We start from the raw sequence: 13,488 nt of genomic DNA, 5'->3' as shown, positions 1-13,488 counted from the left end.
GCACACTGACCCATGCGGCTATTCACACATTATTTTTTCACAGACCGTGTGTCCGTTGTAAGAAACTCGCAGCATGTCTTCATATGGTCCTCTTTTGCAGACCAGACTCGCTCATTTAGTCTATAGGTGCATCTCTGTGTGCTGTCCGTTTTTCACGGATCAGTTGCTATAGAAATTCAGGAAAAAAGTGAAACCAGGAAGTGCTTGTAGAGGAGAAAAACTGATGACACGGAAACCACAATGGCGCAACACAGTCATATGCATTAAAAACGGTCTGTTTTTTTTTTTTTACGGATGCAAATTGAACACGGTCATGAGAATAAGGACTACTGACCTACTTTTCAGTATGTTTTTTATTTAGATAATCACATAAAACCGCAACACCAATTATTTAACAAATTATTAACTATTTTTTTTTTTATAAAAACAGGTTTAAATTGTAATTTTCTGATGAGTTCCCTTTATTTACGCTGCTTATTCTTGATCTTTCAGTTCCTGAAGACTACTTTTTGATGGGCTGTGTGTTTTCAATTGCGGATTATCCAGAACAGATGTCTGATAAACAACTATTGGCAACTTGGAAACGGGTAGGTTAATGCGATTCGTGGCCATCTTCCTACTTGTCTTCCATTGTTTCAATAGTTTTTCCACAAGTTCATGATGGTACACCTAGTTTTATTTATTTTTTGAAACCCTCCTCTTACACCAGGTATCTAAATTGTAACTTATTGGAGCATTAATTAAAGATTAAGATGTCACACTAATATGTTATAAGTCACAAAAGGGATGTTGAAATTTAAAGGGATTTTTCCTCCAATATAAATGATAGCCCATCACTAAGATATACCACAACTTTCTGCTGGAACTTCTTTCTAGAACAGTTTCTCAGCATAGCCCAGCAACCGACTTGTAGACTGTTCTGGTTCCAGCTCATCTGGGAGAAAAAGAATAGCGATCTGCCAACATTAAGTCCAACTTTTCCCTGTGCGGTTTCTCCGTGAGAACAATCATCAGGGCGCCTGATGACCCTGGCATGCGTGAATACTATTGCCAGATCAATTCACAATCCTCTGATCTAGAATTACGATTACTAATGTGTAATGAAATGTTTTTCTTGTGTATGGTTTCGATTTATCCGTTTTTGTTTCTGACTATTAACCGTTATTTGTATGTATCATTCCTAAAGATAATACAAACACATGGTGGCACCGTGGACTCTACACTCACAAACCGCTGCACACATCTTCTGTGTGAGAGCCAAGTCAGCAGCATGTATGCCCAGGTAGGTTTTAACGTGACTGAACACTTCAAAGCTGCTTTTCTTGATATTGAGAAAGTGATTCAAGAAAATGATCACATAAACGCAGAGTTTTAGGGAAATGAAGGGGCCGTTTTGAGGGGTGGAACTGGCATGCCTGTTAAGTATGATTTTGTTCAGTCGTTACAATATCTGTAATTACCCCTGACACCCCTACATGTTCGCCTTTTTTTACTTCTAGCTTTTCTCTAAAAGTAACCGGATTCTGTATTTTATAGGCAATGAAAGAAAGAAAGCGTTGCATCACCGCTCACTGGCTGAACACCGTCTTAAAGAAGAAAAAAATGGTGCCTCCACATCGGACGTTACATTTTCCAGTGTCATTTCCACCAGGAGGGAAGCCATGTTCTCAACATGTAAGTCAATCATCTAATTTCGTCTCCGTGGACACTTGCATCTTGGTTTCTGTTTATTCCAGAAACCAGCGCATAACGGGATCCATCACACAATAGATACCAGCGGTGCTCCGGACGTGCCCCATTGATTTACAATAGGGGATGTCCGGTTCCGCCAAGGTGTCCATCATTTTAACAGGAAAAATTGTGCTTTATGCAGCGCTATTTTATCCCGTCAAGTTTGATGCAATCTGCGACAGCCTCCAAAGCAGATATTAACGTGTAGCCCTATGTTTTGTATAATGCGTAATGCAGTGTTCATTTAGAGTGTATTTAATAACTTTTTCTTTTTTTTTCCGCTAAAAGGGATTGTAAGGTTTGTGAACCTTAAATTGAATCCATGTTTATTGTTTCCAGATAATTTCTGTAACTGGATTTGTTGATAGCGATAGAGATGACCTGAAGCTAATGGCCTATTTGGCAGGTGCCAAGTACACTGGATATCTATGTCGCAGCAACAGCGTTCTCATCTGTAAAGAGTAAGTCCGACATTATCATTCCTGCTGCTGGTACTACTGGTTTCCACATCACTTGTAAATCTAAAGTAATGGTTTTCATTAAGGGCAGACATTATTTCTTATTTGGGGACCTAGACCATGGGTAATATACTTTTTCCACTAGGAGGAATGACACTGAGAATAAAAAAGTGTTGGCTCATCCTACAGGATATATCTCGCTTAGAGACACGGAGTTGATTCAGTCTTCGCTTAGTGTCCGCAGAAGGCAGACACTCCTGCTGGTTCAGCAGGCTGTCTTTACTCTTTTTATGTTCGTTTATTTTTTTTCTCCTAGCTAGGAAATAGGGACAAAGCTGTCCCCCTGTTTTCCCCTTCTAATGGCGGGCACTCGGTGTTGATTTCACTATGCCGTTGTCCCCCTGCCAGATGAAGACCAGAGTTGCCCCTCTTACTCTCCACCAGAGTCCCACATGACCTGTAGATGGGACATTGAGGGGTGTCCCAGCTCGTCCCCAACCTTTGGTAGTGAAACTGGCTGGTTCTAAGGGGGGCAAGTATATGAGTGGGCTCATTGTCACAATTTTTCTCTAGTTTTTGCAGTGGGACCTGGTAGAATACTCTACTGCCAAGTTGGACCCCTGAAGAGAATCCTCCCAACAGACATCCATTGTAACTCGCTATCCTTGCTCCAAATGTAGGCAAAAGTTTACATTCTATGCATTCTGGCCTCCAAACTAAGCATCCGTGGCTTCACCACCCTAGCCATCCTCAGCATTGCCCACGCCTAAACCGAAATTGGACCATTCCTCTTCCCGGGCCGCTGGTAACCTCACTTATGTCACCCAGTCCACAATGGGCATCCTGATCAAGCTTATCAGCACTCCAAGAATAAGCCCTCCTTCAAGCCACATCCCGCTTGGTGCCCTTGTCCTCAGGCATTAAAGGGTTTTTCCGAGTTAACAGTCTTAAAAAATATTTAATACATTTACCCTTACATACACAACCTTTAAACACTAGTATATGAAATAAAAATTCAACTTGCCCATCGACTTTTTATATTTTCCTGCCGTTTGTTTACATCCTTCTAAGGTTCGTTTTGTTGTTGCTCACACTACCTTTCCCTGCATACCTTGCAGGCTGTTCTAAGCAAGCATTTTGCTCCTCCCTAGAGCTCATGTGGATTCTCCACGCTCGTCCCCGATGAGTTCTTGCCCCATCCAGCAGCTTGCGATCCAGCATCTATTTTCCTATGGTAAATAAACTCTTCCCCCCCCCCCCCCCTTCTATACCTTTTCCATTATTTCCCCTTGCTTTTATCCTGTCTTTTACGTTTGAAATCCTCTCCCTAGTTCCTATCTGTCACAATGCCTGTAGCAGCGATTTGCTGCCCTACATGTGGAATAGCAGTCAAGGGAATATAAAAAATATATATTGGAATACCCCTTTAAAGACTGAAGCCTTTAAAGCCAACTCTGCCTGAATGTGTGCCCCCACTCGAGTCTCAGTTGGGGGGCAGGCTTCAAGGATGTCTGGCTCTCTCACGTCACAGATGCTTGGGTGTGGGAAGTCGTCTCCACAGGATACAAAATCGAATTTGTAAGCTTACCACCCAACCGATTCTTCCAGTCCACGCCTCCTCCATCACCTGCTAGGGCAGCCACCTTTTTTCGAATAATACACTTACTCTTGAGTCAAGGCGTAATCATCCCTGTTCCTCACGATCAGGAATGTCGAGGGTTTTACTTCAGTCTCTCAAAGACTAGTCGGTTCACCCCATCCTAGACCTCGAACGTTTGGATGCCTATGTTAATCTGTCATTTCACTCGGTTATCGCTTCCATGAATCGGGGATTTGCTCTTTTCTGTGGACATAAAGGACGCGTCCCTCACGTCTCCATTTGCCCGTGCCATCAATGTTTCCTGGGCTTTGCAGTTCCTCCTCACCATTATCAGTTTGTGACACGCCCGTTCGGGCGTCACCATCAACACGTGTTTTCACCAAAATCCTCTCGGTGGCAATGGCGCTTCTTTGCTCTAGTGGGGTTTAAATTGTCCCCTACCTGGATGACATCCTGGTGTAGTCTTTTTCCGGGATGGACAATCTAGCCAGTCTCCAGATAACTCTGGATACCCTGACCCAATTTGGTTGGATTATCAACTGCTCCAAGTCCTGCCTGACTCCTTGCTGGAAGATTACCTTCTTGAGTATGATGTTCGACACCCACTCGGCACGGGTGTTACTTCCTTCAGAGAATTTGTCACCCCTCTAATAGGGAGTGCGGACGGTGCTCCTACCTCTCTGCGCTTCTGCATGAGTGTCTGGGAACCATAGTGACATTGATTGAGGCCATTCCATTTGCCTAGTTTTATACTCATGCGTTTCAAATGGAGAGCAGTTCCACCAGGAGAGGATCGCCATGTTCCTTGGACCGACAAATCCAACTTCCCCTGACTTTCCCTCAGCTCCCGCTACTTTATCCTGCACCTCTGGCATTTCCTATCCACGGTGCGAGTCTCAGAAGTTGGGGGGGTGCGTTCTGGAACCTCACGGCACCACGCCTGTGGTCCCAATAGGAATCCTCTTCCCATCAATCTCCTGAAATTGAGGGCAATCCTCCTGTGCCTCAGAAATTGGATGACCCTTTCTTCTGGTGGCTTAGTTCAAGTCCAGACTGACAATGTCATGATCGCAGCCTATCTGAATCACAGTTCTAATTTTTATTTTCTTGACTTTGAATATTGTTTTTTTTTCTGCTTATGCAGAGACTGAATTAGTTCAGTGTTTGTAAGAGGGGTATATCCTGCAGGAGGGACCAACACTTTATTCTTAATGTCACGCCTCCTATTGGCAACATCATGCTACCCATGGTTTGTGTGCCCTAATGGACTGGATGAGAAAAGGATTTTACATTGAATACTCAAAAAAAAAAAAACTGTTTTTCTTATGCTCCAGTTTAACTTGGATTTACATTGAGGCTATTGATTTGTAACATTGTTTTATGTTAATTAGGCCCACTGGTATGAAGTATGAGAAAGCCAAAGAATGGAGGATACCCTGCGTCAATGCACTTTGGCTTTGTGACATTCTTCTTGGAAACTTTGAGGCTTTACGACAAATTCAAAACAGCCGGTACACAGTGTTCACCTTACAGGACCCGCTTGCTCCTTCATCACATCTGGTGTCAAATTTGCTCGGTAAAATGCTGATTTTATTTATTTTTTGAGTAACTAGGGGACTTCTAATTTCAATCTGGGATTTGTTTTATGGAAAGTTTATTGGGCTTCTGCTTGATAATGAAAACGAATATTTAAACAACATGTGTTTAACAAATGTTTAAATATGTGTTAAAAGACACAAATGTCTGATCTTCCTACCTGTTGTAGCCTATGATCAAATGTTTGCCATGTTATATGTTTGTAGATGCGTGGAGAGTTCCTTTAAAAGTATCCTCAGAAGTGCTAATGGTACGTTTTATTCCACTTTGCTTTCTGTATTTGTTTGGGAACACATTTGATATAATTGTTCTCTGCAGAGTCATGTCTTAAAACATTTACATATTTCTTGCAGAGTATCAGAATTCCTCTCAAGCCAAAACAGAACGAACCTGCAGTTCAACCGAAACGACCCAGGTATAGGATTTACCTGAGAATATGTTCTTACGTACTTCTGATTTTAAATATAAATATTTATCTGGCCACGTAGAAGCTCTGTGCTCAACAGAAAATGTAGGTAGAGAAATGTCTCTTCAGTTGTGTATGTTACGTCTGGTTTATTCAGGAGGATTAAATATTGTGTGCCTCTTGCAGTAAGTGCACCGAGCAGTCTCTACTGTATATAACGCAATCATTTCAGTGGGTGGAGGCAGCGCTCGTATGGTCAGCTTTTTCCCGGGAATGAGGCAGAAAACCGGTCCGTTATCTGGGTTGATAGGGACTCCATCATTCAGACCCCCCCATGATCGGTGTCCACTAATTCCATTGTTTTAATGGATTGCAAATGTGCTTCAATTAGATTAACAGACTTGCTTAATTTTTCTATCATCATCTTCATTTGGCTCTATTGAACCAAAATGCCCACTCCAGTAAATAGTTGGCGTACAAGTCGATACAATGAAAAAGCATTTTAATGTTTGATGCCATCACAAAGAGAAGGGCGATGATCATTGTTGAATTTCTTCTATCGACTCCGGGATCAAAGCTATTCGAGCACCAACTTTAAACTTGTCACTAGGACATCAGTGTGATACCCTGATAGTTGTACTAGTGGGCACTGCTACTCTCTAGTATAACACTATTGGGGTACCTAAAACACCCACTAGAGGATGTGTGCTTAATTTTATTAACATTTTGAATCTTTTTTTAATGTATTTATTTTTCCCTCTTTTTCCAGAATCGAAGACCTTCCTCCTCCAACTAAAAAACTGTCTCCTGATCAGACACCTCATGTAATGTTCACTGGGTTTGACCCGAGTCAAGCTCAGCAGTATGTTAAGGTAGGATCATTGTCACACTTATCAGTCTAAAAGAGTTCTCTGGGAATTAACCGTCAATGAACTATGCTTGTCATAGACTATGAATGTTTGATCGGTGTGGTCCGAACACCGGGACACCCACCGATCAGCACAGTGAAGGAGCTATGGTGCTCGCAGCTGGTCCCACTAACTGTGGCTCAAGTGAATGGGACAAGCGGCAGTGCCAGGCACAATCATCCATAGAGACGAGCCGCTGTGTAAACAATGAAGGGGCTGAACAATCAATGAAATGATGGTGGTTGTGATTTGCTGAACGTTGCCTGAACTGCTTATGAGACCAGCCCTGTGCCCAACTCCACCAGATATCATCCAACTATCATCTTACAGAAAATCTCTAAATAGTTATGACTTATAAATGCCCCTGGATTCCTGTCTGTGTACCTGGAATGTAAGGCCAAGCACAACAAAGGACTACAATATGTTTAGCCTTTCTATTTACACGGCCAAAGCTTATAGGATATATTCATGTATCTACTGCTTTAATTGAACTTACGCAGACTGTTTTTTACTTTTTTTTTTTTCTTCTCAGAAACTATATATTCTTGGAGGAGAAGTAGTAGATTCTGCACTGAAGTGCACTCACTTGATTGCCAATAAAGTCACCAGGACTGTCAAATTTCTGACTGCCATCTCTGTAGCAAAGCATATTGTGACTCCAGAGTGGCTTGATGAAAGTTTCAAATGCCAAAAATTTGTTGGTAAGTTTTAAATCCGCAGTAGGGTTTAGCAGCTGATATTAAGTTGGGCAGGTGGAGTGGTTGAGAAGTGGCATTGGTATTAGGCAAGTTGAAATTGGTTAATTATACATTTACCCCGGTGTCTCCTCTGCTCTAGACCATTTCTGTTCGTACTGATAGTCTTCTCACAATACAATAGTTGAGTTTGGGGACCTGGCTAAATAGTAGTAGATACAAATTTGACAGACTCTCAAGATGCTGATTCACAGTCTCTGACTCTCTACATTCCCTTAGTTTAAAAAAATTTGTGTGCTCCATACTATATGAAAAAATCTTTATACAGTGACACCTCTTTATATAGACCAGGTATCCTGTGACAGATTGTCAGTTCCATGATATTCTTTGTATCCTGTCCACTTCCTTGGGGAGGACCACCCCTCTAAAACATCCTTTTTCACGCAATTGTGGGTGGTCATCTGTAAGGTTTCACTGTATGTCATGCAAATGTAGAAAATGAAGTAGTGTAAATCATTGCCAGAGTGGTGTAAGTGTCAGGTATTCCCAGCAGAATGACCCGCTTTCCATTTATATTGTCTGTTTTTATTAAGCTTTTTGTCTTTCTCCTTGTAGAGGAGCAGAGTTACATACTGCGAGACGCTGAAGCAGAAGTGCTCTTCTGCTTTAGTTTAGAAGAATCTTTAAAAAGGGCACGCGTGGCGCCTCTCTTGAAGGTAACTGATTACTCTTTATAATTCACTACACTGGTGAAGTACAAATATCTTATAGTTGTTTTTTGTTTAGTTTGCTTATTTGTGTCTAAAAGGGGCAGTGATTCTATTAGAAATGAATAGCCGGTATGTATTGTTACCTTTCCCCCGTACCGGAGGAAAATGTATGGACAGGCACGGCTTCATCCAGCGATCACAGCTGATTGCCAGGGTTAGAGAAAACAATTGTGTTAATCAGCTGACTCCCGGCCATCTTCCATCCTTGTTACAAAATCGGTTTATGTGTCGTTGGGAGGGGATCATAAGCATATACATATGTGTATGTTTATATTATTATATAGTGATGTATGTAAAGATTTGAATTTCCTTTTTAGGGCAAGTATTTCTACGTTACTCCTGGAATATGTCCCAGTCTGTCAACTATGAAATCTATTGTAGAGTGTGCAGGCGGTAAAATATTAACAAAGGCCCCTTCTTTCCGAAAAATTATGGAGCATAAACAAAACAAAGTAAGTTGAATTTATACTTCTATTTATTTCTAAATTGTCCAATGTAGTTTAAGGGGGAGTTCACACTGCGTTTTTTTATGCGGGAAAACGCAACAAAAAACGTCCTAAAATGGCTCCCATTGTTTTCAACGGGAGTCTGAGGTGTTTTTTTTGAGTTGAAAAACTATCTCGCGGGAAAAAGAAAGGACATGCCCTATCTTCGGGCGTTTGCGCTTCTGACCTCCCATTGACATCAATGGGAGGCAAAGAAAGAGCATTTCGCTGCGTTTTTTGCCTGCGGTTCTCAATGGCCGTGGGCGAAAAACGCAGCGAAATTCGGCGTGCAGGCAGAGCAAAATCTGCCTCAAAATTCCAAACGAAATTTTGAGGCAGATTTCCTGCCTGCAAAAAACTCTGTGTGAACCCGGCCTAACTAGTTGGTATGTGGTAACAACACATATACTTGGTCTATACGACAACCGGATGAGATGTCATGGCCAAAGCATTGCATTAAAACTTGTTTGTAAACCGGAGCAGTGAAATACAACTGCAACTTTTTGCGAGCATGTGCCCTGCCGCTCCATTCAATGTCTGGGACTGAAGGAAACCTCCGCCAGTCCCATAGACTTTGAATGTACGGCACAGCGCATGCTCGTCCACTGCTCCATTCAAAGTGCTACTCACCGCGGTCGTGCAGTGAGAAGTAACCAGGAGAGGGGGGGGGGGGCAGATTTGTTACTGAAATTCTGACAACATTTTAAGCATACTGCCATTGATTTTATTAGGCATTTACTCAGAATATAACCTAAATCTCTGAGCAGTGTTAGAGGGATTTATGCTACCTAGTGTCCTTTCATTCTGGAGATTAGACATTTAAAGGGAATTTTTTTTTACACATAGAATATTGAAGCATCCAATGAATACTTGACAGAAAGCAACTGCGTTTACCTGACACAGCCGGAGGTTTAGGAAAGTGCTCTGATTGCGGCCTGTACTGCTGTGCTGGTTTCTATCACAGGGGGATCCATCAATAGTATACAACACCTTAAATGTCACGGTATTGACCGTTTTCCGCATTAGAGCATACATCGAATTGGTGAAATAGGAACTGCTGAGAATATATTTTGTTTTCCACGTTTTATATTTATACATTTTTCCATTATCATTTGTAGAGTTTAGCAGAGATCATCTTGATATCATGTGAAAATGACCTTCACCTCTGCAGAGAATATTTTGCTGGAAGTATCGGTAAGTAGGATATTTCTAGCACATATCTGCAATTCGGCCATTTTCAGTGTAAGTCATAAATTGACGTTTTCTTTTTTGTTTTTTTTTAATAGATGTACATAATGCAGAATTTGTCCTGACTGGAGTTCTCACCCAGACATTGGATTATGAGTCATATCCTTTGCAGTGCTGAACGTGTTTAATAATGTGGTATGAGATTGGTGGGGGATTATATGATCTATTGCCAGAAATTCATGCCTTATTGTAGCGTGTACTTAATGATGTTACTACTACTCGCCATTCTTTTATGTGCCTCCATAAAACTGCTTGTCTTTACTCCCCAATCATACCGTGTTTTTTTTTTTTTCTGCCAAAAGACAAGATTGCACATTTGGAAAATCGCTTTCTGTGTAACATTGATCTATCTGAGTTTTACACAGTTCAATTATTATAAAAATATTTAGCAAAAATCTGGATGATTTTTCCCATTTTTCATCTGTCACAAATTTCAGTCTAGCTGGTTTGCTTTACGACCAGTGACTGAGCAGAAAGATGTATGTATATCTAATAAATTTAGCGACTTGAGTAAATGGGTCTCCATCAGATGGAAAGGTTGCTATTGGGAACTTGCACACACTGGGGCAATTTGTGAAATGATGTAAGTGGAATATGTGCATTACATTTATTTATGAACCATGTATACAAAATATGTAATCTTCTAGGACCAACCACTGTGAGAATTAGGAACTGAGGTCACTTTACCTGGTTGTTATATGTATATTTCTTTTAGGTATAAAACACAGCTGTTACCCTTTTATATTGTTTCAAAGAGGCCTAGTTAGATTGTGGTGTATAATGCAGTATGGTTAAAAATGGCACACGCAAACGTCAGGCTACACCTGCGTAGTCGCTTCGTGTATCTATTCATAAAGTGATCCTGTCATGTCAGACCTGTGAGCTGAGCAGGGACTATACATTGTGTGCGAAAATATTCAGGATAACCTGAAATGTATTCATATAAATCCCTGCTAACTGTGCTTAAGAGTCCAGTGGGCGGTCCTTCTCAGTGATCAGCAACTATTTCTTTATACACACTCATACAGGGAAGGCTGTCAATCAATGGCTGAAACCTCCCTCTTAAGCGCGCAGTGACAGGCATTTAACTAATAAATTGCAGGTTATCCTGAATCTTTTCACACATAGTTACATATATATCCGCTCTATGACATAATGCCTGCAGATGGGATACCATGTTCAACGTCACAGGTTTCCTTTTAGTCGTAAATTACACGTCATCCAATATTTCAAGTGTTATGGTGCAGAGCCCAATAATTGAAGTGGAAGCTGCAAACAGTGCTTTAAACTATTGTATTAAGTGTGACATTATTAAATACATGGCATTATTGATACATGTGCCCCATATATAATGGTCACATCATTATATAAATGTTTTTCCCAACTCACCCTCTAAACTTACTGTTGTCCATTTGAAAGTCTGCTTATCTTGGCTCAGGCAGTAAAATAGTACTAATGAATATTTATTTAAATATGTCATTTTTGAAGAAAGGAAAAAGATCAAGCCACTTTTAATGTCCCTTTTTTGTATTGGCTATTGTGTGGAATAAAGGTTCAGAAGTCTCAACTCGAATATTGGAAATGTATTTTATTTTTTTCTCTCTATTTTACACTGTCCTCTGAATGCAGACGTCCATGTAGACAATGGGTGTTCCTATACTCGCCTCCACATCTCCATTGCAATATAGATACACAGCAATTTTCTTTTCCGTTCCATCATGATTTCGGTGCTTTTGGTGGCAAGAACATTGCAGTCTGCAGATTTATTATTTTCTTCAAAAACACTAGAACCCCATGAGCTCAACCAGGTTTTTTGGGATACATTTTAAAACAAATCCATCATATCTGTCGTGGCTCAGTTACTTTTTTTTAATTTCATGACTAAAGATTTTGGTTTATAAAACAAGGTTCAGAATGCCTTTATGATGCACTATCTGGCAAAAAGTATGTGGACACCAGACCATCACACTATTCGCTTTCAGGACAACCCATGTTAAAACCTCAGGCTTTATTTATGAGTTGGTCACCCTTTTTGTAACTAGAACAGCCTTCACTCGTCCACAAGATTTTGGAGTGTGTGGGAATTTGTGAGTTCAGACACTGATGTTGAGGGAGAAGGTCTGGCTCACAATCATCATTTCAATTCATCCTAAAGGTGTTGGATGGCGTTGAGGTCAGGGCTCTGTGTGGGCCAGTCAAGTTCCTTCACACCCCTCGTCACCCCATGTCTTTATGGACGTTGCTTTGTGCACAAGCGCACACAGTCATGCTGGAACAGGAAAGGGGCTTCCATAAAAAGTTGCTGCACAGTTAGAAGCATACAATTTTTTTAAAGGTCTTTTGTATACTGTTGCAGTAACACTACCCTTCACTGGAACTAAGGGGCCTAGTCGAAACCCTGAAAAACAGCCCCAGAACATTATCCCACCTCCACCAAATTTTACAGTAGGTTGCGTTTTTCTGCCGTTCACCAAACCAAGATCCAGCCATTAGACTTCCAAAAAGTTGGCCGTGATTCATTGCTTCAGAGCCCAGTGGCAGCGTGCTGTACACCACTCCATCCAACGCATGTCATTGCGCATGGTGATCTTAGGCTAATGTGGATACCCATTTTATGAAGCTCCCAACGTGCAGTTCTTGTGCTGATATCACTTCCAGAGGCAATTTGTAACTCTAATAGATTCAACAGAGGATAGGCTATTTATTTATTCATTTATGTTTTTATTATGTAACACTCGCTTCAGCTCCTGGGATCCTGGACAGGTTTGGTGTCCATACACTTTTGGCCATATTGTGTAGACTGCATGCATAAAGGACTCGGCAAGAATGGTGCAATTCTATTAAAGTTTAGCCAAATGGGACAAGTGATGATAAATTAGGCAGCTCATTGCTCTCGTTGCTCTTTTCTTTAGTCTCCTCATGCATGTCTTGTAATATTGGCCAGGTATGAAATATTTTTTTTTCTGTATACAATGTTTCCTTAACGAGCACACGTATAAGTTCACATGAAACCCCAGAAGCATCGGACATGTTGGAGAGCATAGCTTTATCAGCCATAATGAAGAATACGTGCATTTTTGCTGATACTGGTTCTTGAGCAGAGTTCCTTGGTGAATATTCAGCTGTGTGAACAGGGAAGTAAAATGATGTACATCTTTTCTTGATGTGTATTTTGTTAAAAGTTAACATGAATGATTATGTTTGTATCATAGTGTGGTTTTAAAAGCCCTCGATACATTCTTGGTTTTTTGTTTTTTATGTAAATGTAAAATAATGAAGGTACGTTAAGTATTTTTGTGGAAAAAGGGCTAAATGTTTGTTAAATAATAGAACTAAAGAAAATAAACATTTTGTATTATTTTATATTTCTAAATTCAGAGTCCATTTTATATTGATATTTTCCAGAGTTTCAAATAAACTTACTTTGGTTGTATGTTTTCTGTGGTCTGACTTCAGCAAAAATATTTTTTTTATTATTAAAATAAAGATTTTTATTTTTTTTAACCTCAAGGCATACAAGCGATTGGAGGGAAATTGTTGCATATATTTGTGCCATGAATTGAGTGATTGTGTGTGTTGCATAGTATGGCT

The 13,488-nt window shown here is 40.6% G+C and overlaps 1 protein-coding gene across 2 annotated transcripts in view; it reads left to right on the top strand.

Moving 5' to 3' along the window:
• PAXIP1 (PAX interacting protein 1) overlaps positions 1-13,283 on the top strand; it is a 42,204-nt gene extending 28,921 nt beyond the window's left edge. The window contains exons 8-21 of one of the 2 annotated variants that reach the window (XM_075827378.1): positions 493-587; positions 1,187-1,282; positions 1,537-1,674; positions 2,071-2,192; positions 5,181-5,365; positions 5,592-5,635; positions 5,739-5,800; positions 6,561-6,663; positions 7,232-7,400; positions 8,010-8,110; positions 8,482-8,616; positions 9,768-9,843; positions 9,936-9,996; positions 12,891-13,283. In XM_075827378.1, coding sequence (XP_075683493.1) covers positions 493-587; positions 1,187-1,282; positions 1,537-1,674; positions 2,071-2,192; positions 5,181-5,365; positions 5,592-5,635; positions 5,739-5,800; positions 6,561-6,663; positions 7,232-7,400; positions 8,010-8,110; positions 8,482-8,616; positions 9,768-9,843; positions 9,936-9,996; positions 12,891-12,906 — 1,403 coding nt within the window. In that variant the 3' untranslated portion in view covers positions 12,907-13,283. Of the gene's footprint in view, positions 1-492; positions 588-1,186; positions 1,283-1,536; positions 1,675-2,070; positions 2,193-5,180; positions 5,366-5,591; positions 5,636-5,738; positions 5,801-6,560; positions 6,664-7,231; positions 7,401-8,009; positions 8,111-8,481; positions 8,617-9,767; positions 9,844-9,935; positions 10,031-12,890 lie in introns of those variants that run through there. The other variant, XM_075827377.1, reaches the window with a different exon arrangement.
• Positions 13,284-13,488: the final 205 nt, after the last annotated feature.

This window comes from Rhinoderma darwinii, chromosome 5 (assembly GCF_050947455.1).
Source record: "Rhinoderma darwinii isolate aRhiDar2 chromosome 5, aRhiDar2.hap1, whole genome shotgun sequence".
Classification (NCBI taxonomy): Eukaryota; Metazoa; Chordata; class Amphibia; order Anura; family Rhinodermatidae; genus Rhinoderma; species Rhinoderma darwinii.
The sequence above is the reverse complement of the archived record's forward strand: the minus strand, read 5'-3'. Positions and strand labels throughout refer to the sequence as shown.